Source organism: Ornithodoros turicata, chromosome 6 (assembly GCF_037126465.1).
Source record: "Ornithodoros turicata isolate Travis chromosome 6, ASM3712646v1, whole genome shotgun sequence".
Classification (NCBI taxonomy): domain Eukaryota; kingdom Metazoa; phylum Arthropoda; class Arachnida; order Ixodida; family Argasidae; genus Ornithodoros; species Ornithodoros turicata.
This window is the reverse complement of record NC_088206.1, coordinates 44,197,015-44,223,762: the sequence shown is the minus strand read 5'-3', so window position 1 is coordinate 44,223,762 and position 26,748 is coordinate 44,197,015. Positions and strand designations below refer to the sequence as shown.

General features: G+C 46.9%; 1 protein-coding gene and 1 long non-coding RNA gene across 6 annotated transcripts in view; one reads left to right on the top strand and one right to left on the bottom strand.

Moving 5' to 3' along the window:
- Positions 1 to 26,748, bottom strand: part of LOC135396590 (uncharacterized) — a 356,249-nt gene that overhangs the window by 180,287 nt on the left and 149,214 nt on the right. The gene's annotated exons all lie outside the window — the stretch shown is intronic.
- Positions 19,746 to 24,878, top strand: LOC135396586 (dnaJ homolog subfamily C member 4-like). 5 transcript variants are annotated; one of them, XM_064627629.1, is made up of 6 exons: positions 19,746 to 19,937; positions 20,666 to 20,756; positions 20,815 to 20,978; positions 22,572 to 22,736; positions 24,608 to 24,679; positions 24,738 to 24,878. In XM_064627629.1, the coding sequence occupies exons 1-6, from the start codon at positions 19,867 to 19,869 to the stop codon at positions 24,811 to 24,813; spliced, it is 639 nt and encodes a 212-aa protein (XP_064483699.1). In that variant the 5' UTR covers positions 19,746 to 19,866; the 3' UTR covers positions 24,814 to 24,878. The 5 variants fall into 5 exon arrangements, with proteins under 5 accessions (XP_064483699.1, XP_064483697.1, XP_064483698.1 ...); XM_064627627.1 differs by having other exon boundaries at positions 24,590 to 24,679; XM_064627628.1 differs by lacking the exon at positions 19,746 to 19,937 and adding an exon at positions 19,955 to 20,048 and having other exon boundaries at positions 24,590 to 24,679.

The following is a 26,748-nucleotide window of genomic DNA, read 5'->3' as shown; positions in this document are numbered from 1 at the left end:
AAAAAAAAAAAAAAAAAAAACAGTTCACGTGCTCCCGGCACGATCGTTGACTTCTTCCCTTTGTAACACGTTTACAGCTTCAGCCCAAAAATGTTACACGCAAAAATGTTCTAACAGCCGTTTTTGAGTTGGTCAGGCGGAGATTATCTCGAAGAAAGTATGTAACTACAGGATCATCATTTACCTAAAATTCATTAATTCTTTAATTAGGGGATTTCGCGCAAAAGCGAGATGGAAGGACGGAAGATATTCCTCATTGAAAGCAATTCCGTGTTTAAGAAATCCTTAAACGCGCACGTGTGTTGAAATATCTGACGCTGAATGCCGCTATGCAAATGCGCCGAAACCAGAAGTACGCAATTTCCGAGCGCAGAAATGACGAGACGTTCGCTTTATGTGGTTTGGAAAGCGATGATTGTATCTCATTACGGCCGAAGTCTCAATACGGCCGATAATCCTTTAATCCCCAAGTGTCTCATTACGGCCAAAGTCTCAATACGGCCGAAGGTAGTCTCATTACGGCCGAAGATGTCTCATAACGGCCAAACGTCAAAATGTGTATTGTAACGTGCATTGACATGCAATGTTGCTGCCAGGTATGGATATACATTCCTGAGGGTATAAGCCATGCAGTGTGCCCTTAGGGCCCTTATCATATATATAAACATATTGTGTGACAATCAGTATGTTATCATACCACAGCACAATGCAGCATATTGTGTAATGTGTACACCCCAAAGGTAGTGTTGGTGTTTCTGTGAAGCAGCAGGCTACTAGGTGGAGTTAGCTGCTTGTGGAGAGCTAGATGAACATCGGCTTTGTTGTGACGTTTTCTGGAGACATCCTACAGTCATTGGCCAAGAAGGAACACCTATCTCAGTTGACGTCAGTTTATTTCCATTCGCTTTACAATGGTACAATTCTTGCTTCTGGAATGAGTAGACCTGCAATAAGCAAAGAGCAACCATGAATAGGCTAGAATATTAAAAAAAAAAAGAACAGGCATTTGACTCTACATGGCTGGTTTTAATGTGCACAAGCTGCATACATGTTGATGTGTGTCTGTTATTTCATACAAGGCTAACATAAACCTTCATCTAGACAAAAAAAAAGAAAAAAAAAGTGACTTCCAGGTAAGCACAATGCATAACCATGAGATGAATTTAGTTGCATTAGTTCATTCACTTAATGGAAACATGTGAATATGAAACAGTGATACATTACAATTCATGAAGTGATGCATGCATGACTTTTTTTTCTCGTTTCTTCTTATAAAAGTAGTGCACGAATTAACTCTCGTGCACTACTATACACAATTTTTCACTTCACAACAGAACCGTATGATACAATTGGTAATCTTAACAGCTCACCTCTTCAGCCAAGACTCCCTGGGCAGCAACACCCTGTTAGCCATGTTGTTTTTTTCTTCGGAATCCTTCGCATACCCACATAACATGACTGAAATGGAAACAGCTATAAATAACAATGTACTTAAATAACTTCCTCTTGAAATATTTATTGTAATCAGATATGCTTTTGCGCTTAGTACAGTGCAAAAGTCTGCGCAACATTTGCAGATGTTCGCGGTAAGCAATTCGAGGAGATCAAGTATGCCGACTTGTGCTTTTATTTTTGAACAAATATGACGACAAGTTTTAACAAATGAAATATGGCTCACAATGATAAATGTCTGTACCGTGCGGCATTATCGGTGTCTTAACTTCGAATGAATTTGTTGTTCCTAAACGCGCAACGAACCACTAACGGTGCAAATCTACTAACACATACCCACCTACATCTATTACAGGCACTTCGGCTGTTTTGATTCAGTCAAATTACTCGTATGAGAATGCAACTATGTGTGGATAACACACTGCTAAGCAAGACAGTCTACAAAAGCATAACTCACCAGAATTCTTTGTTCTCGGTCTTGGTCAACACAGCGCGATATACAGGGTGTATGCTATAAAAGGTCAGTCACATTTTCGTGCAAGAAGTGATACCTCCTTGATGCTATACCTCTATCACGAAAAGACTTCCTCTGCCTCAAAGTGAACAATTTATGCTAGAGGAACCTACGAAACAATTGTGGTTACCTAGCACTGTGTAACAAACTAAATATGACTCTGCAAAGTTCACCTCCATCCATCGGTATTGCGCATAGGAAACACATGAAGACGAAAGTTTCCGTGGCCGTGTTTATTTTATTACGCAGTGAATGGTAACCACAATTTTTTCCTATGTTTCTCTGGCATGAGTGATTCACTGTATAGCAGCACAAGTCCGTCTCTCAAATAGATATAGTGTCACGCGCGAAAATGTCACTGACCTTTTATAGCATACACCCTGTACGTTGGGACTATGACGATTCATTCAACTCAATTTTCACCGGAACAATACGCGCTGCTCGAAAGACAACGACGGAAAATAAAGTGCCGCTTAAGTCCGCTAATTTGCACGTTACAGTACTATAAATCGATAGATAATATTATTGCGTCGTAAACTACAACTGATCGCTAACACACGGATGGATGGATGGAGCTTAACACAAGAAACGAGATACCCAACGTTGCTAGACACCATCCGAAGTTCCGAAGTGAGAGCGTAAGAGTATATATAATAAGATATCAAAACACGAAAGGAAGAGTATTGATCGCCCCTCCTTCTATACCATGCAAAACGTGATTAGCGCTGAGATGAACATGCATGTCCATGACGCGAGTTATTTTCACTGATCAAAAAGAGGTCACGTGGGATTGCGTGACGCTTGCTAAATGTGCAGCAATGTGCGGTGAGCATCATGGGGAAACGAAACTGCATTGCACTTCATGGTAGCTGCAGGAAACGAAGCAAACTTATGAGACACTGGATTACAGGTATGTTGGCATCTTTTTCATTCCTGCATATCATTTCACATTACACTATACGTAAATACATGGTGTCATGTCATGGGTGTCATGTCTCACGATGCTGGGGAAGTAGTTGCATGGTGAAGTGTGCATGGTTCTAGACTTTTAATTTTTGATCGCGTAATCGAAATATCGGCACCTCTCGCATTGTGGCTTGCATGTGACCAACCAGGTGCTGTTCCCTTACTAACGTTTCCTACAAACGACAAAACGAAACATGTGGGAATGTATATTTTTGATTATTCATATATAACAAGAAAATGTATCGTTTTCAGGTTGCTGCCACTACTCCATGTGCCCGCAATTGTCCTGCGTGTATGATTACACTAATGACGTCGCCCACCACGGCGGAAGTGTTTTGCGTACACGCGTTTCAGCATGAAGCCTGCAGGTAACATCTGATGCTTACCCTTCGGATATTCTGAATTTACATATTGTAGCTTAGAGAAATTCCGAATGCCCAGGGTGATACACACTTATAACATTGTGACATCAGTGCAGTGGCATAAGCTCTAATGTAGTGCCCCACGAAAATGAACAAGGGGCAGTGGTTTATCCAGAATCCCAAGCACGAGAGGGGTGTTGCAAAAAATTGTGTGTGGGGGGGGGTCATCATTATAGTTACGTCATTACAGCTTAACGTATCATTACAGACGTATCTGAAGCTGAAATCGCAAGGGCACCCCCTGTAGGGGGTGCACAGGCAAAAAAGTTAGGGGGTGTAGGGGGTCTGGATAAAGCACTGACGAGGGGGACTTCTCCATCCCATGTCAAGCCTCATAAAACACCTCCTGAAATATTTTCCTGGCTATGCAGCTGCATCATTATGACGTAACTGTCATTGTTGTCCATAATTCTTGAATATGTTTTGAATATATGGAAAAAAGTCTGCTTGACAGCATATGTCTTATGGTCATCATCAAACAAGAGCATATGTCATTTTGTTCAGTGCCTTATGTACTTCTTTTAAATTTCAGGTGAACGTAAATTGTAGATGGCAGCTAGTGGGGGAGAAGATCATGGTCATAGGTCATGTGGCTCCTGGAGCTCCCAGTGGGCTCCCTTGTGGAATACTTTTCAGAACACACACACATACAGTTTGCTCACAGAACCAACGAGTAGGATGTTGCTTGAATACTGAGAGAAAATGGCATAACACATACAAATATCGTGTGACACATATGACAATAAAAACATTTTTCACGAGGGATGCATGAAACACTGTCGCAATATTGTGTGCATGAACCATTGTGTGTGACACAAGGCGTGGGGGCACACTGCCTCGGACACATTTTGGGAAGCATAAAACACAGTATATACACAGCTAATATGGTGGATGCTTCTTTTTTCTTTTTGGCCGTTATGAGACATCTGCGGCCGTAATGAGACTACCTTCGGCCGTATTGAGACTTTGGCCGTAACGAGACACTTGGGGATTAAAGGATTTTCGGCCGTAATGAGACTTTCGGCCGTAATGAGACTTCGGCCGTAATGAGACTTCGGCCGTAATGAGATGTTACCATCTATCTGGCCAACAGATTAGCGCCTACACCAATCAGCTCGATCGCTGCAAAGCACGTGGTCCTCTCATGTGGATTGCCTGTCGATCTTTCTGCGCTCGAAAAGTGCGTAGCAAGTAGTGTGTTTTGGCTGTGCCGGGGACAAGCACTCCGTCAGATGGTGTTTTCAATCGCGAGATCGCGCGGCTTATAATGCGCGAGAAACGTGCCAGCCTCAACCCACTCGCTCTGGACAAGCTTATACTGTAATGCAGTTCATATAGTAACGCTCTTCATATTGGTGGGGTGAAAAAGTGACCTTTACTTGGCAAATTTCCGAGTTCAGTTCGCAAATATTTACATAATTAAACTTGGAGTACATGACATTCACATTAGGAGGTGGCAAAAACCTAACAAGAACAAATGCTGTTGACCGCATGATTCTAGGTTGCGTAGTTTTTTATTATAATTCAATGACACGTTTTCTGGGACACCCTGTATGTGAGCACCATATAGAGGAGTTTTAATTACAAAGTTCTGAATGTACGTAACTTCAAGCGCAACAGCTAAGTTGAATATTCCAACACGGCACAATTAATCAGATTCTTATGAAGTGATCGGTGGAGTTGGCACGGTTGCCAGATGCCAAACTCGTCTCCCGCCAAAGCAGATTCAGAAAATAGCCCAAACATGGCCAACGCACACCAACGGATAAAATAACAAAAATAGCCAAAATAGCCAAAAGCGTTTTCACTATTCTGTTCACAGGACCGAAAAAATATGCAACTTCCACATGGGTTATGAGAACCGCACAGGCATAAACTCTTAGTTTATAGACACATTTCTTCGCTTGTAAACTTGTTCAGGAAGGCGTCGGATGGCACAAAGAGTTTATTTTATTTTGTTTATTCCTTGTTAGCGCCGCGAAGCAACTGTGGCTATGAGTGGCGACTAAGTCTTTACAAAAACGTTTATTTGTCCACAGAGCGAATTTCCCGTGAAGAATGTTCTCAAACCTTATCTCATAGTCTCATAAAATAAAGTTGTTGCTTTTATTCTGTTGTTATTCTGCTGTCTATTGTTGCTGCTGCTATTCCTAAGGTTTTTGTTCATCAACGTGACTTGGCTGAATTAGCATTCGACTGCCGCGTTAGACAATGGAAGAAGGCTTCGACTGAGACCTGACAGTTTCGGAAACATCTACCGTGTTACTGAGGTGTGCACAGACCTGTTTAATAGTCAATATTCCAACAGCATTCGTTTTGGGGCTTTTAGTAATGGAACACCAGCGAGCCCAAGGCATTACATACTCTCTCCAGTTCATGCAAGTAATTCAAACTTAGCACTTTCAGAAAAACAATAAAGTTGCACTGGAATTGGTTCCTTTGACCTTGGAAATTCTGACTGTACACGAACGAAAGTTGCGTTGCAGTATCACCACCTGTGTCCGCCATAAGAGCACCGAATTCCGAAAAATGGTTCCAACATATGGGTCTCTGTATGGGTGTTCATAGTTATTCCACTGCCCGTTAACACGTCCGACCTGGGAACGTAAAGGATCATTACTTTTTTTACTCTCGACGGACGGCAGTGCATTATGTGCTGGAACACAAATGTGTGCCTGCAAAATGCTTATAAAACGTAAAAGCTTTAATATAGTGTAAGGAAGAGGGGTGACCGTGGTGGCAATCGTTGTGTGCTGTCGCCCGAGAGCACATGGGCGTGAAACGCTGGAATAGCCCAAAAATAGCCAAATAGCCAAGATGAAAAACACTTCGCCAAATGTCACAAAAAGTAGCCCAATTTGGCGGTTTATAGCCCAATCTGGCAACCCTGGAACTTGGCAGAGGGCCATCGTTTACCGTCGGACATTTTTCAACCGGGGCCGACTTCACTCGCGTATTTTTTCCCGCGCCCGGCGGGTGACGCTCAGGTGGAGGGCTGCTCGTGCGCTTACCAGCGGGACGAAGGGGTGGGCGTGCCCTTATCGTTGTACATTTTTCACCCTGGGCCGACTTCATTCGCGACTTTTCAGCCTAGGCCGACTTCATTCATAAGTTTTTTTGCTACAGCAGCCGTGTGGTAGGCAGTTTACACGCAAGTAGGGGCATGCACACTGACAACACCTGGGTCGAATTCATTCACATTTTTCACACTGGGCCGACTTCATTCGTAATTTTTTTGCTACAACAATTGCGCGGTGGACGGTTTACATACAACTAGGAACATGCACACCGGCAGCCCCACCAAGCGATGGTGCCGTCACACCTGGGCCGACTTCATTCATAATCTTTTTCCGCTACAACAGCTGCGCAGTGGACGGTTTACATACAAGTATAGTTATACTAAGGATAGCCATACACAAAAGTACAAGATGAAATATATTAAAGCCAATAGTGGCAGGAATTATGTTGTGACTCTGCGTGAAGAAGAAAAACCCAACCAAAAACATGAAACGGAAGAAATACAATACACATAATAAAGAATATGGGAAGCTAAGTTGAATATTCCAACACGACATAATCAATTTCTTATGACGGGAATAGCACACATGCAAGGAAATAACGAGAAACACGATCAACAGCTAATAGAGAGCCAAACCCATGCATCATCCAACTCGTAAACAATAGATACGTACAGGAAAATAATTGAAAAACAATCTATCAAAACGAGAAACATAACGAATTTAATACCGCGACTAGCACAGAGCTAACGCTGAATACCCAGGCGAAAATGTGGACTGGTCCCAGAATGGTTCCAGTTGAATCTGGACTGGTTCCAGTTGGATGTTTGATGGTCCCGGAATGGTTCCAGTTGAATGTGGATGGTCCCAGCTGGATTCCCAAGTGGGGTGGCTGGTTCCACTTTGGTGACATCAGTGGTACCACTCTGGTCTCAGATGGTTCCAGAAGTTCCAGCTGGAGCCTCACAGGTACCATTTTGTTCCCAGAGTGGTCGCTTAGACTCCATGTTGGGCAGCTTCCCAGCTTCCCCCTTTGAGATTTCATCTTGTCCACACTTGCCAAGTTTTGTTTGATCTATTACTCTGATCTATTTTAGCACAGGCATGGTCTCTTTTTATTGCTGTTTATCCAGGTGCGCGCGTCTGCGAATGCTGTAACTCCAATTCGTGCACATTCTCATCTGAGGTGAATATCATAACATATTAAGTACCAGAGAAATGTAAAACAATACATCTCAACAACAACAAAAATTAAGCTAAATACTAGAAGAAAGACAACAACAAAAAAAGAAAATGTAATTGCAGAGGCTGATGCAATGTGAAGACGCCACGGCAATTCAAACTTCAAACGGCGAGAGCCGAGAGGGAGAGGAGAGAGCGAGAGGCGAGCGACGGAGCGAGCGAGGGCCTAGAGTGGGCGAGAGTGGCAGGTGACAGTTGGAAGTTAGAACTTCGACGCGTCGCAGTAAGTTGGTTTTGTCTTCAGTAACCGTCGCAAGGATGGTGATGGTGTATCTCCTGGGTAGTATTTACGTGTGTTTCAGTGCGCTTTGTAAGACAATGCGATGACAATGGTTCCTGTGCAACACATTGTCGATTTCCCGGAAGATATTTGGCGCCAAGAAGACGTAAACGGCGTAGAGGCAAGAACGCACTGTGAAACGCCAATCGGACTGCACGTCGCGAATGTTTGCAGGTATGAGTGATGACCGTGATGTTTTGATTACTATTAATTAGATGTTTCATTTTAGAAACTTCGGAGGAACTTGAAGAGAAACAGGATAAGAAGATTCCGAACGTACGGTGAAGAGGAATGGGGTGTATGTCGCGACCTGCATGGAAAACAGGAGTGTCGTGTCATCTTCTCCAAGAAAATACAAGATGTGAGGTGTCCAACGAACGAAAGCTCCCTGTGGTCCGTGAGTGCATCGCACAGTCAGGCATATGCTTTGTCTAGACACGGTGAGTGATCAGACTTATACTACGTGGTATGTAAATGTAGAGATGTATGGATTATTTCTTTCTGCTCCGTGTATGCTTTTAGCAGAATAAACGGTAATTACTTGAGCAATATGTGCATTTCTACGCATTATTTTCGGTCATGCATTCAGTGGTCCCAGCTGCTAAGTGGCCGGATCCCGGACCACTTAGCAGAGGGGCCCACTGGATCAATTCCACTGGTTCCACTTCAAGTGGGACCATCGTGAAGCTGGTTCCACTTTCAACTGGTCCCAGTCACTAAGTGGTCCCACACTCAAAGTGGGACCTGTCCAATAAACCACTTTGAAGTGGTCCCACTCCAGATTTTTGCCTGGGTAGCAGAGAAACACTTTGAACGGCGCATCAGCCACGCGTAAACAATAGATACATGCAAGGAAATAACGAGAAACACGATCAACAGCTAATAGAGAGCCAAACTAATGCACCATCCAACACATAAACAAGAAGTACACAATGGAAACATAATTGAAAAACAATAACACTGAATAGCAGAGAAACACTCTAACGTGTAAACAACAGACACATGCAAGAAAATAATATCGAAACAAACTATCAAACAAGAAACATTACAAATTTAATAAATTGAAATGGAAATGATCTATCTTTTGAACTATCATAAAATCATCCTTGGACCTAATCTAGTCGAACAATATACAATTTTCATCCCACTCAGGCGCTATAAACATTACCTTGACAGAGGTATCCAACATGCAGTGTACAACCAAGCCAGCTATCTGTGTTACTTGCAGTGGCGTAGCCACGGGGGGGGGGGGGGGGGGGGGGCTAGGGGGGGCTCGAGCCCCCCTACCTGCCACGACGGACCCACGCAAATCGCGCAAATCCGAGGAGAAAATAATATATGGGGGGGGGGGGGTGTACAGTGTGACGATCGCTAAAGTTCTTACAGTTCACGGCGTCTATCTAATCGGCACTCTCGAATGGTTTTCAAAGTATGAGCTTTTCAAAATCCTTCGATCTCGTGGCACCCCCTCATTGGACATCACTGCGTAATCGTATTGTGAACGCCCAAATCAATTACCGCATTTTGCGGTGTGCACAAGGGTCAGCGGGGGGGGTTCGTATCGAGCCCCCCCTACCTTCGCGGTCTGGCTACGCCACTGGTTACTTGAGCCTGGTGGGGTCTTTTGTTTGGGTCAGCCGAAACGGTCAGACACTAGTAGTGCACATGGAACACAGGGCAGTGACAGAGCATCATAACGGTGAGGTCGTATTTTATTAGCCGAGGAGCAAATTGGAAGTCAATGCTCGATGGGAGTTAGAAGTTACAGATGGGACAAAAAAGGCCCCTCTTACCTCGACCACATCTGCAAAACAGCGTCTCACGTCTTTCTAAAAAGCCACGTGCAGAACGTCAACATGTTACTTCAAAGCCAAGCCAACGGCTGTGCTCACCCTGGTGTCACAGACGAGAAAAAAATATTGCTAAGAAAATGCCACGCGAAAAACCCAAACTGTCCTCAACTTGCCCCTGTCTTCAAGTAGCTCCACTTTACCCTGTACATTGGATGATGGTGAGGTGGGCGATACACTGCCCTATAATGCTCATTGGGGACAGATGAGCCAGGGGATGTTGTACACTCTGTTCATGTCGCTGTACTCGTACAGTGCGTCTACTAAGAGGCTAGTAGAGGCTATCTGTATTACTTATGCCTTGACCAGTGCCCTGTCTTGAGCTGTTCTCAGCTCAAAGTTTACAATGAATGCGCCGAGGGAACGAGCACGAGTAGGACTGACTAAAATCTAGGTTGTTCGGAGAAGTCCGATTGCCTTTTTCATTTTTTTTTTAATATCGGAGAGTGCATGTTTATCGAAGCTCACCGAACAAAACCTACGTCGGAACCATGGGAATAGGATTTCCTTAAAACTTAGTGAAAAAGAAACCCAAGGCAGAGCATGATGTACAGCACAAGACTCGTGTGTGCTTAAATCAGTTCGTGTTATGCTTCGCGTCTCTCTTTTCCTCAACTTCCGGGGTTGCAACTTTTAAGCTTGCTGGCATGTACTTTTACGCTGCTTTTGCATTCTACGGCATCGCGTTGCTTCTGGGACTTCACCATTGCCCCGCACGATTGTTTCACGAAAATCAGAATTATTAGTTTGTAGCATCATCGTCATCGCCGCGCACCGAGCTTAGCACGGTCCCCGTGCGCTGCGAATAAATCACTTTCGATTGACCTTCCGAGGCTCCCGGTTGTCCCTCCTTGGATCGCGCTACACTGGTGACCCGGCCTTTGCTACGATGCAGCCTTCTGCAACCGGCGACGCGCCCCGCTTCCCTGCACCGCCCGTGGAACAGGCCGCCCCTGCCTTTGCTGCCCAGTCTCAGGTCGGCCATTTTGCCGTTCGCCTGCCGCCCTTCTTCAGCCAGCAACCCCAGCTTTGGTTTGTGCAAGCTGAAGCGCAGTTTGCCCTCGCAGGCATCACTACCGAGACGCGGAAGTATTACCATGTCATTTCCGTTCTGCCTCCGGACATCTCGCTGGAAGTCTCTGACTTGCTCCTTCACCCTTCACCCACCGAGCCCTATACCGCTCTCAAAACAGCGCTCGTTGAACGCACAATGGCTTCCGAGCGCAAGCGGCTACAGCTCCTGCTCGACGCAGAAGAGCTCGGCGACCGAAGACCATCCCAGATGCTTCGGCATATGGAGAACCTCCTCGGCTCGCGCGCCGCGACCTTCGATCGGGTTCTGTTGAGGGAGCTATTCATGAAACGCCTTCCCAGCCAGGTGCAGATGGTTCTGGCCACCGCCGCTGACCTGGATATCGCAGCACTGGCCAAGCTTGCCGACAAGGTTCTTGAAGTCAGTTCTCCCACCATCTCGGCTTCTACAGCTCCGGTAGCTGCTCTGACACCCTCTCAAGACCCAGCCACCGCTCAGCCCTCTTCCTCTCAGTTGACCACGCTCACTGAAGAAATTCGACGGTTATCTGACGTGGTCGCTTCAACCTTGTCGAGCCGGCGCCCCCGTCGCCGACCTCGATCCCGTCGGCCATCCCCCCGACGGCGTAGCTTGACCCCTTCTCCCAGCCGACCTCCAGCTGGTTGCCTCCCGCCTTGCTTCTACCACGCCAAGTTCGGCGCCGCTGCTCGCAACTGCGCCAGCCCTTGCGGCTGGCCGGGAAACAGCAGAGAGGATCACTAACGGCGACTAGTGATCCCCGGAACACTCACCCAGGTCGCCTTTTCTTCATTGCCTGCAAATCTCACGGTTTCCGCTTCCTGGTGGACACCGGCGCCCAAGTCAGCGTGTTGCCAGCTAACGCTGCAGACAAACAAAGACCTGCCACGCACCACCTCTCCGCTGTGAACGGCACCTCTATCCCCGTTTACGCGGAAAGATCGTTGGCACTAGACTTGGGCTTACGCCCTCAATTCCGGTGGATTTTCCTCGTGGCCGCCGTTACGCACCCCATTCTCGGCGTGGACTTTTTAAACCACTACCGTCTCACCGTTGACACCTTCCACCGTCGGCTTGTCGACTCTACTACCAACCTGTCTGTGGCCGGCATTTCGTCGACGCGCACCTCCCCACGCCATGCTCTTCTCGGCCTGAAACCTGCCAATCCGAGTTGTGACTACGGAGCCCTGCTTGCAGAGTTCCCTAGCCTCACCCAACCTCCCGATTGGACTCGCCCGGTGCAACACGATGTGGTACACCGTATCACTACCACCGGACATCCCACCCATGCCAAGCCTCGCCGTCTCGCTCCCGAAAAGCTTGTCATCGCCCGCCAGGAGTTCGAGCATATGCTGGAAATCGGCATTGCTCGCCCATCTGACAGCAGCTGGTCATCGGCCCTCCACATGGTCCCCAAGAAAACTGGGGACTGGAGACCATGCGGAGATTATAGGGCTTTAAACGTAAAGACCGTTCCAGACCGCTACCCCCTGCCTAACATCCATGACTTTACGGCTGGTTTGCATGGGGCCACCATCTTTTCAAAAATCGACCTGCGGAAGGCGTACCACCAGATCCCCATGGCTCCTGAGGACGTTCCAAAGACGGCCATTACCACCCCCTTCGGCCTCTTCGAGTTCCTCAGGATGCCCTTTGGACTCCGCAACGCTGCACAGACCTTCCAAAGGTTTATTGATTCTGTGACCAGAGGATTACCATTCGTTTTCGCGTACGTTGACGACATACTCGTGGCCAGCTCCTCCGCCGAAGAGCACCTCCGGCACCTTCGCCTACTTTTCGAGAGGCTCGCTCACCACGGTATCGTCATCAACGCAGAGAAATGCGAATTCGGCAGCACCTCTCTTGAATTTCTCGGCCACCACCTCGACACTAGCGGCATCAGACCTCTTCCGAGCAAGGTGCAAGCCATCCTAGATTTTCCTCGTCCCGACACCATCCGTAAACTTCGCAGATTCCTGGGACTCATTAATTTCTACAGGAGGTTTATTCCTCACTGTGCCTCCACCCTCCTGCCCCTCGAGGAAATGCTGAAGCTTCCTGAGCAGCCCTCCGCAGCCCTCGACTGGTCCCGGGAACGTCAGCAGGCCTTCGACCAAGCCAAGTCAAACCTCGCCAATGCTAGCCTACTGGCCCACCCTGCCCATGACGCCCCGACAACCTTGATGGTTGACGCCTCCAACCAGGCCGTCGGAGCAGTTCTCCAGCAGCATATCTCTGGCTTCTGGCAACCAATAGCCTTTTTCTCTAAGAAGCTTACTGACACCCAAGCCAAGTACAGTACCTTTGGTCGAGAGCTCCTGACAGCTTACATGTCCGTGCGCCACTTTCGCCACCTGTTGGAAGGTCGACATTTCACGTTGCTTACGGACCACAAGCCGCTGGCAGGCGCCTTCCGAAAGTCCAGTTCCCGCTACTCGCCACGAGAAATCCGGCACCTTGCATTTCTGTCAGAATTTTGTTCGGACATCATCCACATCAAGGGATCCGACAACGTTCCCGCCGACGTTCTCAGCCGTCTGGCTACCATTCAGTCTTCCCAGGACTTTTCCCTCGACCGACTAGCTCAGCTCCAGCAAACAGACACTGAGCTCGAAGCCCTTCGACGCTCCCCGTCTGCGTTGATTTTGCAAGACGTGCTGCTGCCCGGTACTTCCTCGCCCGTAATCTGCGATACCTCGTCCGGCACCCCTAGACCGTTCCTTCCAGTAAGCCTTCGCCGGGCGCTTTTTGACAGCATTCACAACCTTGCCCACCCTGGTGTCAGGCGTACTGTCAAGCTTGTCTCCGCAAGATACGTCTGGCCCGGTATCACCAAGGACGTTCGGCTCTGGACTCAGGCCTGCCTGGCCTGTCAACGGTGCAAGATCCACCGCCACACCGTCACACCTCTGTCCCGCTTCCTTTCTCCCGACGCCCGCTTCGACACGGTACATGTCGACATTGTCGGCCCCCTGCCACACTGCGAAGGGAAACGGTACATCTTGACATGTGTCGACCGCTTTACGCGGTGATCGGAGGCCGTTCCCCTTGCCGACATGACCGCCCACTCGGTGGCTGCTGCCTTCGTCAGCACATGGATCAGCCGTTTCGGCGTTCCCTCGGAGATCGTCACCGACAGGGGAAGACAATTCGAGTCCGCCCTTTTTCACGCCCTCACGAAGCTCCTCGGCTGCTCGCGTCTCCGGACGACATCCTACCATCCTGCAACTAACGGCCTTGTAGAACGCTTCCACCGCACCCTGAAGGCCGCCCTCATGTGTATTGGAAACACAGCCGAATGGGTTTCTTCGCTTCCGGTCGCGCTTCTAGGCATCCGCACGGCCCTGCATGCCGAACTCAATTGTTCCCCCGCCGAATTAGTCTATGGTGTAGCGGACGACGACAACGACGACAACGATGGCCACGCGCGTGGAGCACCCGCTCTCAGTTCCACCGGCGCGGCCATGGAGACAGGCCACCGTCATCGCCTCTCCGTGGCATACCATCATCGCCGGTCGGGGCTCATGTAGAGGAAGACCACCGTCCTCTACATTTGGTGACCCGGACAAAGAACATCACGTCCGGAGCAATTCGGCCCTTCACCATCCCAAATTCCTGACCACGCCATCGAGCAGCACTACCTCCGGCACACACGGCCCACCTTCACTCCTACCGCACTCTTCGCTCTCTCTCACCTACGCTTCTCTCTTCGCTCAAGTCTTCTCACGCTTCTCACTGCCGGCCGCGACACTCGAGCCTTGCGCTCACCTGCCGGTTGCGGCAGTCGCGGCAGCCGACGCCTCGGCACACTTAAGCCCGTCTCGGCACCTCACTCACTCCACCTGGGACTATCGAGCTTCGGCTCCCGTGCCGGTCGCGGCACCCCAGGACCACGACACCGAGCGCCTCACTCTCTCTGCGACGGATCGCTGTTCCCGTCCACACCTACCACAAGGATGACTACCTACACACGGATGCTCTCCCCGTCTTCATCCTCTCTGAAATGCCGCCAACGTGTGCCGTGCCCCTGTTCGACCACACGTCACCACGTCTATACGCCCCCCAGACACGTCCCAGGTGCGTCATTTCCCAGACGCGTTAACTCCAGCTCTTGCGATGCGTCCGCAACGCATCTGACGGCCGGGGGACCCCTGTAGCGGACGACGACAACGATGGCCACGCGCGTGGAGCACCCGCTCTCAGTTCCACCGGCGCGGCCATGGAGACAGGCCACCGTCATCGCCTCTCCGTGGCATACCATCATTGCCGGTCGGGGCTCATGTAGAGGAAGACCACCGTCCTCTACATATGGCACCACGCTTCGCTTGCCGTCGGAGTGCTACGCTTCCCAGACCACGCCTTCCCTAGGTGACTCGGCAGCCTACCTCGTTAAGCTGCAGTAAGCCTTCCGCTGCCTTCGACCTTCCCCGCCTCGCGAGCGGCACAACCAGTCTCCCTACGTCAGCCCCGACCTCATGAACTCCTCCCACGTGTTCCTGCGGACCGACGCCGTACGCAGGTCTCTGCAACCGCCATACACTGGGCCTCATCCCGTTCTCTCGAGAACCCCCAAGACCTCGATCATCAGGGTCAACGGCAGAGAGGAGACTGTCTCTAACGACAGACTAAAGCCGGCCCATGTTCTGAATCCGGACGTCTCTGCTGAAGCCTTGGCAAGTTTCTCTCCACCTTCGCATCCCCCATCCAGCCCTTCACCCAAGACAGTCACTTGGAGACTATAGCTCTCCTCCAGCGGGGGGGCTATGTAGCATCATCGTCATCGCCGCGCACCGAGCTTAGCACGGTCCCCGTGCGCTGCGAATAAAATCACTTTCGATTGACCTTCCGAGGCTCCCGGTTGTCCCTCCTTGGATCGCGCTACAAGTTTTCTCCAGGCCAGAAGGCTGGTGTGTTCGTGAAAACGGCGGTTGACAAAAAAAAAAAAAACAGAAGCCACTCCTTTCCAATTACCAGTCATGTACGCTACCAATTACACTACGCCGACATCGCGCTCTCGTCAGCATACTGAGGCCTCGTTCTTGAAGACCCACATTCACTCTGCCCCATTCTATTTTACATTGTCTTCCATGCACGCTTACATTCACACACTGGTGAACAAATCGAGGGCGGCATTTTTGATAACCACGTAAATTGCTGAGCTGAATGAACAACTTTTTGGTCAACAGAAAATTTAAAAGTGGTTGCGACACAACGTCTGAACTTATTCTGGATTAATGCAAAGAGAAATTATTTGCATCAATGTGCACCTGCATTCCAAGTTTTACAGCAAAGGGGGGAAATAGACGAGTAGAAAACCGAGAGTACTGCACAGATGCTCGCCATCTGTGAAAAGCCTGAGTCTGGGCAACAACTAGACTAGAGGGACATGCACACGACTCAACTATTCATGATATGTCCTAGAGTTCTCTCTGGGAGCATCCTATACTTTCTTCCAGCAAAGAGTCGTGTGTTTGTCCTGTCCCTCTAGTTGTTGCCCAGACTCAGGCTTTTCACATCCCTTAGAAAATCAGCACTGCGAATACCGAAACCCATGCGGCTCTCACGTCACGGCAGGCGTCTCCGCCACGCCAGTGAGGAAGCGCGAGAGAGGTCACGTGCTAACGAGTACCAATGGGATTGGCTCTTTTTTCCTCAATACTCTGGTGTGCAACAACAACTTTATTTTGCGGTGATGAATGGCGAGTTTCATCGACATGCGGTTTATTCGCAGACTTTCATGTGGCAATACAATGTGTGCATGATGTAACGTACCACATCTATCAAAGGGGCACAAACCCCTAGCCTCATCTGCACCCAAGCAAAGCCCTGAAAGACGGCAGTTTTCAAGGAACCTTAAGGAAGAAAAGTCAACGAGTGCCGGTGCATTCGCGTTCGGTAAGCGGTCGCAACTTCAACGTCGAAGAAGTACCACAGACACACACATACACATAAAACAAAAAGGAGGCACTTGTTCTCTCTCAGGGCAGGTTCCTAAGACAAGAAGAGAAACGAGAGAGACGAAGGAAACGAAAGCGTTCGCCGTCAGCAGATCGCCGGTCGGGTCGATAGAACCGGCGGTCAGGGCGGTCAGGAATCAGGATTTTACTTCAGCGCCATCTATCCGAAAAGTGACAATGAACGCTCGCCTGCAATAAACGCCGCAATAAACGCTCGCCTGCAATCCCACTGCGGACACCACCACATCCTCAGGGAAATACAAAACGGCTTCCGGACACACGGAAGGACCACCGACAATGTGTTTATTTTAATCCAGATCACAGAACTGCAACGGAAAAGAGATGAAAAGTTGCTATTGGCTTTCCTCGACCTGGAGACAGCATACGATGCTGTGGACCACGAAATCATGTTCAGAAAACTACGTCGGATAGGACTTCTAGAAGAGGAAGTGCTACTACTCGAAATGCTATGCAAAGAATCGGAGACAGTCCACCAACTAGGTAAACACAAATCAAACCCAGTCCAGGTGAAGGTGGGGTTAAGACAGGGCTGCCCTCTCTCTCCAACCCTGTTTAACATATACGTAAACAACCTGCTACTAAGGCTACACAATGAAGCAAAAGGAATTAGCTTGAAAACATTACCCAGCAAACCAAAATCCACACCTGCGATGAACCCCGAACCACGCATTGGAGCGATGCGTTCGTTCTCGGTAGGAATGCCCCCCCCCCCCACCCAATCCCCGAAAAAAGTCCGAAAAACGCACAACTTGGCCGCCCGAGTAACGTTCCTGCAAGTTCCCGCGGATCACCCGAGCGATCAAGCTGGGATGATACTGCCGATTTGAACCTCGCTCCCACTGGCCGTCTAGAAGCAGCGCAAGCCGCGTATCTTCATTAAAACCGAAAAATACTGGATATTCCGATGCGAAAACATGAAGAATGAAATTGATAAATTTTACATCGAGTTTGGTAACGATCATATTAAGGACCACATAATAATCTTACCAAATGCAGCCACAGTTGCGCACCGCGCAAGCGCAGTTGGAGACGCGGAGGGGGGTGTAGTTCCGTATCGGGACCACTCGTTTTTAAAAATTAGTGAAACGGTTAGGAAAGTAAATATTGCATAGATGTGGAAGAAGATCATATACTGAATCTAAAAATGTAAGAATTATAAAATTCTGTGGACTAGAAGTTTTTTTATATGCATTTAAACAACCCCATCTGATTCACTTCTAGCGCAGGAGAAACACGGGAATGCTATAGCCTAGCGGATTCGAAACTTGCCGTCTTGCGAAAGGTAGGGCCGTTGAAATGGGCTAAATCATCTCACTTCAGTGAGGTTAGGTTAAGTTAGGTTCTACCTTATTTGGGGGTATGGGGGGCGCCCCCCCCCCCCCCCCCAGGCACGCACTAGGCGGTGCGGGCGTCGATACTGTGCCTCAGCCAAGATGGCGGATCGCCATCAAGAAACGGGCGATAAAATTCAATTTTTATACGGTTTACGCAATATACGAGAGTCATTCCTGTTTAATTTCGTTACCAATTACTTCCTCTTTCACGTAAAAGCGTTTGATTTTTGTTTTTATTAGGTTTTCTTTAAAAAAAGCCAGTGGTCCCGATACGGAACTACATCCGTAGAAACCAACGTGACAGCGCTTGCATTCGTAGATGACATCGTTTTAGTAGCCCCATCAGAAGAATGTCTCCAACATATGGTGAATATATGTACAGAAGAAGCTGGAAAAGACGGACTCAAATTCAATACAACGAAAACTCTCTGGACGACGATGAACAAGGGAGACTTAGCGGATGCAAAATTCATGATACAAGGCCAGCACATAGCTCAAACAGAAGAATATAAATATCTGGGAATAACCATCACTAACGAAGAAGACCCGTTAAAGAAACATGAACAAAACTTGATAAAAAAGTCGGGTCGATTAAAGGGTCACATTTGGAACCTGGCGAAACAATCTTACAACACTTACAGTGTGGGAAGAATGCTCTGGAAAACGACAGCAGTACCGGCACTTACTTTCGCCAATGACGTGATCGTTTTGTCCCCTGCAACAGTAAACATACTAGACCGACACCAGCGTGAACTTGGCAAATGGTTATTAGGTGGCAATTTCGCAACGCCAAACGCGGCAGTACAGGGCGAAATGGGATTGTCCTCATTTCTAACTAGAGACGCCAGAGCTAAACCCATTACCTAGGACGCTTGATCCACATGCCTGAAACATCGACTTCAAAGGGGACTTTCCATCATATCAGATTCTGCGGCCTAAAATCCAGGTGGATCAAAGAGATTAACCAGTATGATAGGAAATACAGCAGGGGTACAAAACGACAGACAGCACGCGAGAAAGAATGGACAAAAATTGCAACAGAAGAAATAAACAAAGTCGAAATTGAAGATTGGAGGAAAAACACAGGGAAAAAACACAGTCTTAGGATTTACATGGACCACAAGCCAAAACCGCGAACCTGCACGGAATACAGAGGAGATAGGGGAAGTGCCCCGCTCTTCCAGGCAAGAACAGGATGTCTACTAACGAACACCAGAAGAAAAGAACTGTTTGGTGAGGACATCGACCCTACTTGCCCACTCTGTGGTAAAGCACCTGAAGACTTAAACCACATCCTCCAGGAATGCGACAAACTGCAAGTGGTCACACCTTTAACTGATACGACAAGAAATACAGAAGATATCACGGCGATGCTGTATCGCGAAAACAAAACCGAAAGCGAGAATGCACTCCTAGCGCGAATACAGCGCCATCTAACCAATTGGGAAAAAATGAAGAAATCGGCCATGAAGATCCAAATGAACCAAGAATCACAAGAATAAGAAACAGATTCGACTTCATTGTTAAATGTTATCCTCGCACCTGTGACTTCAAAAGAAGTCTGGCCTGTGAAAAAAAGGGATTAGGTGTAACTATACTCGATGCTCGATACTCGATGATCGGTTGCCAAGCTCTGCCATCTAGGAGAATGTCAGAGAAGCGCAGATGTATACATCGCACCTGTATGCAAGTTTCGAAACATGCGTGCATAGTTCATGCATAAATAGTGCATAACATGCACGCTTCACTACGCCACATTCATGATATGTCGTAGAATTCTCGCTGGGAGCATCCTACTTTCTCCCAGGAAAGAAATCATCAGTAAGGCTAGGTGTGTCATTGGGAGAATCTATAGCACTTGCACACAAACAGCATATCACATGTCAAGATGTCACGTAATCCGTTTAATATACTGTGCACCTTTGGGCATCTTCTCCATCGCGTAACTCCTGTTATGTTGCATTTCTAAGTAGGCTTCGGCTCTGCAGTGCGGCGTAGTGCTGATGAGTAAAGATCGCACTGAAGAGACTCGATGCCGAACGCTCAGGAGGCTTGCTTTCGTTCGTAGTTTTGTTTGTTTGCTTGTAGTCGAATATGGTGCCTTAAGCTCAGCCTAACACTACATATAGTAAGAATTTGATTTATGTAGAGTTCAAACAGCAACACATGTCATACCATAACAAACCAAAAGGGCGTAGAGCGAATCACAGAGTGATGCACTGCAGTTGTCAACTCCAGTCACCTTGGCTGTGGCCTTGGCATTCTACAGAATATTCAGTGCTACAGACTCGATTCAGATGGGTCGTGGCTAGGGATTTCCGCAGGACTTCCATCTCTGGGGGTGGGTTGGAATTCCGTAGAGATTTGTAACACTCGTATCTACTGAGTTTTCTGACCTTTTTTGCTGGTATTTCGGAGGCGTCGTAAGATACTTGTGCTAGTGCGTGGGTTGTGTCCACGCTATAAAGTGGATGGCCACGTCAACAAAATGTGATTGTGGTTGCTTCCCTGTTTGTAGAGAGGAGGAATGCACATTAGTAATGTTTTCTAACCTTCTAGCTATGCAAAAAACTACTACGAAGCTCTCGGAGTAAATCCCTCATGCACACAGGCAGAGATCAGAGATGCATATGTCAAGCTCTGCAAGCTGGTAATATTTGATTCCCGCCATAGTTAAAGTCACCTATTAAGATCTAGTCTTTCTGCAGTATCACCCTGACAAGAAAGGAGAAATGGCAAACCACGAGAGGTTCACAGAAATCAATGAGGCATACATGGTGCTCAGTAGAAGCTCAGAGCGGAAGTTGTACGACGAAAATCTTCTACACACGTACCAGCCCTACAAGAGCAACATGCAAAGGTCCAATGCGAGGTAAGGCCAAATCATCTGTCTGATGTAGCAGTGCTCTGAGCAAGAAATTAAATGGTATGTAGGGGGGTAGTCCAAATACGGCCTTGATGCAGATACATTGAAGGAGTCAGGAAGTGATATATCGCATAGCTGAAAACCCTGCCACTTATTTTTCATCCAGGTTTCAACACAAGACTTAGGAATGCTCTTGAAATAACAAAGTTACATTATGCAAAAGCTTAAAGGAGCATGGAAGGCACTTGGAACATATATTATTTTACTTTGTGATATGAACGTAGCACCTTCAGGAATTGTCACACAAAATATTTCGTTTGGGAAGTGCAAATGTCCTGAGAAAATGGGTTTACAAGAATGCGCACAGCGGCGGTGACCTCGCCCGTGCTGCTCCTGGCATGTGGTGGCATCAAGTCCATCAGCAATTCTTATTAGCTGCCAAGAACTGTTTGCTAGCAAAAGTGACCAGCCGAGACACGGGACGGGGCGTGGAATGCAACTGGAAAAATAAAGAAAGAAAAAAGAAGGCACGTGCCTCACTATTGAGTGACTGACTTGATGTGTCGACTAAAAGCCGAGGGAAGGAGCATTGCTGACCTGCGAGATTTAAAGCTCTCTTGCGCACCAAGATTCCGCGCTGCTGTCATACTTTTTGTGCGAATATATATCCAGGACTTCTAATGCCAATTTCTATTTCCCCTAACATATTTTTTGCTTCAAGTCCTTCCATGCTCCTTAAAGAAGGTGCACCATTTGTAGTATTCCTTAAAGTAGCACAGTAGTCATCTTTAACAGCCTGTTTTCTTCCTATAAAACTGTTAAGTAGGCCAGAAAGATGCACCGTGAGAAGTAATTCACACCACAGAGTCATAATTATTGCAGAAATTGAATTTAAAGTACGCCGCAAAAAGTGATTGTGCTCAATGGTGCTGGGGAGCAGTACCAGCCTGTGATCTGCCTGCAACCTCTCGCTGACGCTACAGAGTGCACGCTCGTTGATTGGTTCAGAGAAATGTCTGCTACTTAGCTGTCGTCTGCTACTCAGCTGTTCGGGGCTCTGAAAAAGCATTGCTCCTGGCCATGTTTCAGTCGCTCCTTCTATCCCCAATTCTCCGGGGGAACTGGCAAAACTGGTTTATGGCTGCAAAGGGACAGGGCGCTGACCCCATTGACCAACGAACCAGAACGCGTGGACCTTGTAACGTCATCAGTGACGTGGCACCATGCTTCTCCTCCTTGTTATACCTGGAATGGCGAGTTAAGGATAAACGCGCAAAGCTATGATTATGTGAGGTTTTTTCTGGGAAACAAATTGCACACATCAAAACCTTTCGTGCCAACCAGTAAATTGACACACACACTTTCATCAGACGTCTTAATCTGGCAATTTTTTGGATGGCCCTCTGTACTCCTTTAAGGTTAATACATGTAAGAGAGTAAATTAAGTTAAAACTGATCTAAGATAGAGGAAACAGTTGACAAACTATTGTGCTGTCTAAAGAGGAAAGAAGTTCTTTGACTGCATGTAACTTATGATTTTATAACTCAGCGCTGGGGTAGTAATCTGCTTTGTAGTAATCCTGATAAAAAACCCTGCAGGCCTGAGGAGCCCATTATCTTCACCAATCAGCAGTTCCGGAGGGAGACAGGGGCCTACTACAGGTCAAGCTCTCGCCCATACGATCGACGTATGAAGCCTTACATCGTAGCAGGCTGCATAGCTCTCATGCTTGCTGGGGCTCTGATGCACTACTTAGCTTACAGGTATTTTCTTTCTTGCTGACAGTATCTGTGGTATCGAAAAATTATGTCTCAATGAACATGATGCTTAGGTAAATTAACTGTAATGGTGTTACATTGCTATACAGTCTGGCTGCGGTTTTGCTTGTTCATACCATTCTCAAGCTATTCTGTCACTGTTTTCTGACTGTATCAGAAGAATTGACCTTCGTGGTTACACAAATATCATTAGGAACTTCCAGCATGAGGCATTGGGACAATCTCTACGAACAGCATTTCATGATTTTGTGCTTCTGAGACTGAGATGGAAGGCATGAAGCAAATGCTGAGCCTTTTGTGCCCACATGACATAGTAGCCACAGCATGGGATTTTAGACAAAGTTACAACAACAACAACAACTTTATTTTCAGGGAAGAGTGAGGAGGTTCATCGCCAGAGGCAATACTTTACCCCATTGCTGGTGGGAATGTGGGGAATAAAATAATGAGACAAAGTAAAGGACTGAGTCTCAGACTCAATCTCACTAACATTGTCAGTGCATTGAGTATGCGCTCGCTGCTCGTGCGGGAAGCGCTGCCCAAGCTGTTGAGATTGAGTCTGAGACTCGTACTGAATTTTTATACAGACGTGCCCTGGTTAATAATAGTGACACAGTTACAATAAAGATATTAAAAATGCATAGACCTGCATTGCACAGTGCTTGCGTTGAATGGGGCGTTTCCATGCAAGGTGGTCTGAGGTAATTGAAGATCCCCTTCCATCGCTAATGGTGACCCGGTAGAATTTACAAATGACGACTTTGTCGCTGTCAGTTGGAGACACCTCAAATTCAGAGTGTTCTCTCACGTGCTGGAAGCTTACGCTTCGTGGCATCTTGCCTGTTCGTGCCTGCCCTACTGTTCGTGTCACTGTGCAGTGCAATGCAATGCACATTCGGCTAGTAGAAGCTAGTAGTGGGAGGCTAGGCTCTTAGTATTAGGCCTTGACCAATACCCTGTGCTGTGCTGTTCTCAGTTCGGAAATATGTGGCATTCACTTCCGACGTATGAATGAGCGAAACGAGGGGAGACAGTAGTGAGTGTTAGTAGACCCTCAATAACGTGGCTTCCAAAGTACTGTGTAATCAACAGATAATCAACCCAATCAACAGATAAGATTGTGAGTCATGGAGTTTATCCACCAGCTAGCCTGCATTTATGCCATTCTATCTATGAGTCATGCACATTGTCATTGGTTCCAATATGTACAGTAGCTTCACGGTGATGTTACCAACGGTCTACTAACACCCTCTAGTATTTCTTGGACTGACTAAAAAATTTTAATTTTTTTTCTGAGAAATCTGATTTTTGTAAAAGAATACTGTAGAGTGTTTATCCAAGTATATTGAATTTTTAAAAAAACTACGAATAAGCTAACATTTCCTCAAAATGTTCCTCCTCTGTTCCATATTCCTGTGACCCCAAAGTTGGACATTTGGAGGGGGAGGGGGGCTGCTGTCAGTCAACACATCAAACACATTCTACTTCACCTATGCCCAATGCCGTTATTAGAATTCACTTTTTATTATAAATTCTTTTGTCATACAGAACTACCTTCATATGAAATGTGTGTAGTCTCACATATCTAAATTCGACTTTTCAAAGATAACAGCATTAAATCAGCACTGCATATGCCTATGAAATCAGCCTACTTGTGTACTAACAGATGTGACCGTTGCCTTCCACTTTTAGTACAATAAATGAATATGTCACTACTTCAGGTTTCATTTATCCCAATGAGCCTTTATCTGGCCCACACCAGCAAGCTAAAGAAATGTATGCTAGACATATTTTTCTTAGCGGATCATGCTTAACATATCACTGGGCCATCTGTTCAGGTATGGACGTTCACGCAGGATGAAAGAACAGATGCTTGAGAGGAGCCGCACGAATCAGGAAATCCATCAGCAAGCCAAGGAGAACTACAAGTGAGCATATCGATATCATTCATCTGATGCCCAACTCAAATGTGCCATATTTTTCCAGGAAATACGGTACTGATGGTCAGCTCCAACGAATATTTGGAGATAGCTACAAGAGCGAGAGCAGTCGTCCACCCTAGTGCTGTGTTAAGAAGTAGCCATATTTAGATTGAATTGTTACAGATATAAATGCTTTTAAATCAAACTGAAGTGAGTGCTGTATGCTGCGGCAATGCAAGGTGAGAGTGTTTGTTTTCGCACCTTAGTGAAGCGTTGAGCATGATACCTTTGAAGGGTACAAACACCTTACACTCGGAACAAACTGAGCCTTTAGATGCAAACTGGATTGTGCGGGAATAGTTTAAAGGGGTATATTTACTGCATCCTAATTATGGAACAATGAGAATGTTGATCCAGGGGACATGTTTGTACAGTACAACGCAACGCAACAAGAATTGCGTGCCCAACGCGCTTTAAGGCCTCAAAGAAATATGGGCTCATCACTATGCATGAGCATAACCCAAACACTGTTTTGCACAATGTGCAAAGACATTTCTTGGGTACCCTGTTCTGAAACTGCCTAATGTTTTTCACTAAGTATAGTTGCTGCGGCGTCCAATTGACGTCTGTGACAGTTAGCTCATGTCAGTAGAGTGTTTATTGCTGTGCAGAAAGCTGTGCCTGAAGACTCGCTATACTATGGATGTGTGTCAACCCCCAGAAGCAATAGCACTACTAACATCCATGGTTTATGCGCAGTGGTCACATTGTCACTGTTTACATTGTGCACAGTTGGGATGTTGTGCCTTCTGCTAAAAACAGTAATCTTTGGGTCTGTGATTAGTGCCTTTACTGTGCTCGTCCCTGTCATCGTGTTTCATATTTGATTACTGCAATAATTAATCTGATCAGCAGATCAAGGGGTTACGAGCCAGCTTTTCTCGTTTTTTAACCTCTGCAAATTGCAAAATTGCCTCTGCAAAATTTTTTTCAATTTTTCCATTCAATTTACTGACACTCAAAAATCCCTGTAGAGGGTGTTACATGAGTGGAGTGGGTATAACAGGCACAAGAAACAACAATATACACAATAGCTAACTAAGAACAACAGAAACAAATGCAAAAATGCAAGACGATGGTTGATATTGTGAGTTACTCTTAAATAAGTCATGTAGTCATGGTGACAATGGAATCGCGGAAGCTGGAAGGGTCGGTAATAGCAGCGACATTAGGTGGAAGTTATTCCGTTCAATGAATGTTTTAGGAAAAAATGAATTGGCGAAAGAAGATGTGTTGCACTTATGAAGAGCTACCTTGAATTCGTGATCAATGCCGGGTGAAATTCGATAAGGTGGATTGATGTAGCATGATCCGAGGGCAGCAGTGTGGTAGAATTTGTGAAACACTGATAATCGGGAGATCCTTCTGCATACAGATAGATCTTCTAGGTCGATTTGTTGTTTTAGAGAAGAGATACTAGCGTAAAGTGAGTAATTGTTAGTGATGAACCTGGTAGCATGGTTTTGGATGGCTTCAAGTTGATGGGTAAGAACGGTCGTTGGGGGTCCCACACAGCTGAAGCATATTCCAACTGGGGGCGGACTAATGTTAGGTAAGCTAGACGCTTAACGTTAGGAGGAGCGGGCAGAGGTGACGGTTTAAGTACCCTAGAGTACGATCGGCTTTGCTTGCTATGTAATCTACATGGGTTGACCATGAGAGGTTATGATTGAGGTGATCGGATATTTGTATGACGTGAAGGATGGTATGACAGTTCCCCCTAATGTGTACGAATAAGGCGTTCCTGGCCAGTTTCTGCAAAATGGTACGTAGCAGCACTTGTTGGTGTCATTTGCCACTTACTGCACCAATTTTCGATTAACGTAAGATCCTTCTGGAGGATTAGTTGGTCTTCTGGGGAGAAAACTCGGCAGGATAATAGTACGCAGTCGTCCGCAAAAAGACGTATGCATGACTGAATACCCTGAGGCGGATCATTAATGAATAACCAACGACAAGTGTGCTACACAAGCATTCCGTCCAGCTCTGGTCATGGACTCATGGTTTTGAAAAAA